Below are 4,226 nucleotides of genomic sequence, written 5' to 3' on the forward strand. Positions count from 1 at the left end.
AGCAGAGCCTCTTCCCCGGACATGGACGGCATCTTCCTCCGTGACCACCACCACCATCACCTGCACCACCACCTCACCGGCTCCTCAGTGTCTTCGTCAACGCAGGGCGACGAGCAGCAGCAGCACCAGCGCCAGAAGTTGATCAGCGTTGAACACCTGCACTCTGAGTCAGGGGACGACGACAAGTCTTTGGACGGCAACAAGTACAAGTTGAAGAAGCCAGTCACCGAGGAGGAAATGTACCACCTCCGCCTCAAGATCAACGGACGCGAGAGGAAGCGCATGCACGACCTCAACCTGGCCATGGACGGCCTGCGCGAGGTGATGCCTTACGCGCACGGGCCCTCGGTGCGCAAGTTGTCCAAGATCGCCACGCTGCTTCTCGCCAGGAACTACATCCTGATGCTCAACAGCTCCCTGGACGAGATGAAGCGACTGGTGGGGGAGATTTATGGGGGGCAACACTCGGCGTTCCACTGTGGGCCAGGCTCACACTCCGGGGGCCCCGCCGCCGCTGCTGCCGCCGCCGCAGCCGCCGCTGCTGCCGCCCACCAGGTGCACCCTCTCCTCGGCAGCGCGCTGACGTCCTCCAGCAGCGCGCTGCCGGGGCTCGCGTCCCTCCGTGCGCCCCACGCTCTGATGAAGGGCTCCCCGGTTGCCCCTCCGGCCCTGCAGCTGGGTCCCGGCTTCCAGCACTGGGCCGGACTGCCGTGTCCCTGCACCATCTGTCAGGTGCCTCCTCCTCCTCCGCACATCCCCATCAGCTCCAGCGGCCTCACGAGACTCACGGGGGAGGGCAAGGACGGGATGAAATGATGACAGACAAGCACAGACTGAGAGATGTAACAATGTTTGTAAATAGAGAATTCAGGGCATGAGGGTGGATTAGGCCTCACTTGTGCATGCTGTTGTTTGGTCTGTTTTTCTTGTTTGACGTATATGAGAAAAAACATTTAATTATCCTCCTTGTAACAAGGACACAAAGCGACTAAATTTTGCCAATTGAGGGTAAAAAAGAAAAAGTTCTGTGTCATGCAACAAGATGCCAGATGACTCTTGCGTTCGACTGAGTTTTTCGTTCACACCACAACGTGAAAAGTGAGGGCGGCTGCATGAACATTTTGATTTCATTTTATACTTGATCGAATCAGGCGTCATTTTGTGAAAACGAAGAATGCTCACTACCTTGTACCAAGGATTTTAAACTTGAGTTCCACATGAAAACAATGGCATTTATGTGTTCGCCTAAAATGATTCAGCTGCCACCGCGGAAATTTGTTGTTAGATTTATTTCGTGGCTCATCGTTTGTCTATTTGTGCTCCGATTCCCCATATTTTAATTGTTTTGCATGATGGTATAATTATCACAGCATGATTGTTTTTGATGAACTGAATATGTGATGCCCAGAGACCCCGTGTCTTTATTTTTGTACATTGTTGATGACTGATGAAATATTTATTATCGAACAGCATCCCTGGATGAAATTTCAATAAAACTGAAATTACGGATCTTATCCACTGTCTTCTCATCTTTTCTAAAAAAAAAAAGTGAAACAGTATAAGCAACATTTCTCATGTGAACTCTATGTTAAACTTCCTGAACTCAAGTTAAGGTAAATCGCACTTACTATTTAATGGGTTGAAATTGATAGGCCTAGTGTCAAAGGCAAACCTTCATCCCTATAATTCTATTCCGTTATTTTTGCCAAAACAAATTTAATTCTCTCACAGTTTTATCATTTTTTTTTTTACTATTTAAAAATTATTTTAAATCCTACATTTTGGGTAACACTCCAATCTAAAGGCCTCAGTTAAAAAAGCCACACTTTATTTACTTTGACAGACTTTACACTGGTCGCTTATTTACAGATTTGAAATAGATTAAATTTGTGAAACTCAATAGACTTGAGCAGATTTAATCAAATAGGCCTATGTTGATTATAGACCAAATATTTCAAAATTAAAGTGAGTAACATGGCTCCCTGATCAATAGGTCTGCTTTTTCCTTCAAATTATTCTGACAGTGTTGATTTTCCTTCAGTTTACACGATGACAGCAGCACTTCAAAGATTTTGTTTGTCCGTCTATTAATATTTTTGTTTACAACTAAGTTTTTTTTTTAAAGTCAGGAAGCAGCTAACTGCAACCACAAGCCACATTCACGCTTTTAAACTTTTAGAAACGGATATTCAAAGCTACTTTTTTTTATATCAGCTGGTCATTTTATTTTCCATCTGTCTCATCTTAACGCCTGTCTGCAGCCAGGCCCCATGTTGCACAACAGCCCCACTTAATGATGAGTTAAAAACACAGACACGGCCAGGCAGCATTTATTTAACATTTCCATGCGGCTAACACAAATGTTAAGACAGAGAAAATGAGGATGAAATGAGGGACTGGGCTGCAACCCTCTAATGGGAGCCCAGTTGAATAGTAGCCGCTAGAAAGTGATCCGCCTCGGGGAGCGCAGAGCAGTTTGTCCGCGCCGGGTCCCTTGGGTGTTTCTCCGTCTCATCTCTGCAGCGACAGAATGTATGTTTGTGGAGATTACAAGTTAATTGTTCATGAGGGACCAAGAGGGAAAAAAAATCACATCACAGAAAGGCGTCGGGATTACAGGCTACTAAATGCAGAAGATTATACATTCAGAAGACCCCCTCCTCGGCCTCGCCGCATTCAAATGAGTGTGTGGATTAAAAAGTAAAAAATAAAGACAGGATAAGAAAAGGAGAAGAAGCCCTTTTGTAAATTATTCGGGGGGAAGAAAACGCGCAAGTTCCGTGGCTAAATTAGGAACGAGTGAAAGAGTTCATTTGACACTTCTTCGTCTTTTTGTCTTTAGGAATGAGTAGGCCTAGGCTGTCTGTCCGCATAGCAAGCTGCCAGATGGGATGTAAATAGCCGGGTAGCTGCTATGGCCTTTTAACCACACAAACACTGAGGAGGATGTTGTCAAGGGAAGCTGGCGGTTTGCGAGTTAATAGTCATGAGTTGGGGTAATTACTTAAGGTTTATTATGCTCTGGTTTTCAAAGGAAATGGAGTCCTCAATGGGCCGAGAAATACTTCTTAATTCTGGCTAATTAGGAGCTGTGCAAAGCTGAGACAACTGCTGCTGCTGCTGCTGCTGCTGCTCCTGCTGCCATCAAGCACTGTGTGTCACATTCTTGGAGGGAGATCATTTGTAAGTAAGCCACAAAATGATGCACAAAACAGCCATGTATGCAAATAGCACGCACAAAACAAATGCAAACCATGGCAGTTGCATGTTAAAGAGATGAATTTAAATCACTACTTTTTTTTAGATCACTGCTTTTTTTTTCTTTTTTATTCTGGGAGTGTAAATCTGGCCAAGGATCATATGGTTCCAGGGGTATTTGTTGCTTCTCGCCTGCACTCTAAATGGACTTTTCTGCTGTAATTTAGCTTAAAGCCTACAAGTAAATAAAAAAGTAACCTTGCACTTGCAAACAATGATTAAACGATGTTTGGCAGAGCTTATCTTCATAGCAGAATGCATTAAAAAATTATCCTCATTAATCTGACTTTTATACATACTTTTTGTAAATCCCACTGAAATTCAAATTCTTCCTTCTCATTAAGGGAGGCCCAGCCAAGACAGAAAGTTGGTGATAATGATAACGATGCAACATGACAATACAATCAAAGTTGAAAAACAGAATATATTAAAGTGAAGATTAAAATATTGATCAAGAAAAAATAAAAGAGGCAGAATGTTCTGGGAAAACCGGCTAAATGCAGAAACGTGTTGTTGTTTAAGGTATTTGAGCAACGTTTTACTCTTACAATGGCAATTACAATGAGCATGGTACTTTTTTTTTATCCATTTTGTCATTTCATTTCCACATATCTGGCTTTGTATGAGTCTGCTTAATCAATGATCCAGTAGCAAAAAGTAGCAAAGAAAAGCTGCAGACAAATTTGGTTACAAGGTTTGCACTTTTTATGTCATATGTGCTTAATGACGTACTAAGTAAAAACAAAATATCACAAAATGTCAGGGGTCAACCATTCAAGAGTCGATTTGTGTCACTTCTTTCAAACCGTTTATATTACAAAAAGAGTTGTCTATACTTCATATATAAGTAAGACTGAGAAAGATATGAGATAAATTTTTGCACAAACTTTCAGGCCGGTCTGCAATGAACAAAGGCTCATCTTTCTATAAGGCCTGACAAAAGGAGGGCACACACCTGTTACTGGAAG

General features: G+C 43.0%; 1 protein-coding gene across 1 annotated transcript in view; it reads left to right on the forward strand.

Annotated features, from left to right (window-relative positions):
• olig3 (oligodendrocyte transcription factor 3) overlaps positions 1 to 816 on the forward strand; it is a gene marked incomplete at both ends in the record, with an annotated part of 1,944 nt that extends 1,128 nt beyond the window's left edge. Inside the window, one exon of the mRNA XM_080036859.1 lies at positions 6 to 816. Within this exon, the coding sequence (XP_079892985.1) occupies positions 6 to 816 (811 nt within the window). The remainder of the gene's footprint in view (positions 1 to 5) is intronic.
• Between the last annotated feature and the right edge of the window lie 3,410 nt (positions 817 to 4,226).

This window comes from Ammodytes marinus (assembly GCF_949987685.1).
Source record: "Ammodytes marinus genome assembly, chromosome: 11".
NCBI classification, from domain to species: Eukaryota; Metazoa; Chordata; class Actinopteri; order Uranoscopiformes; family Ammodytidae; genus Ammodytes; species Ammodytes marinus.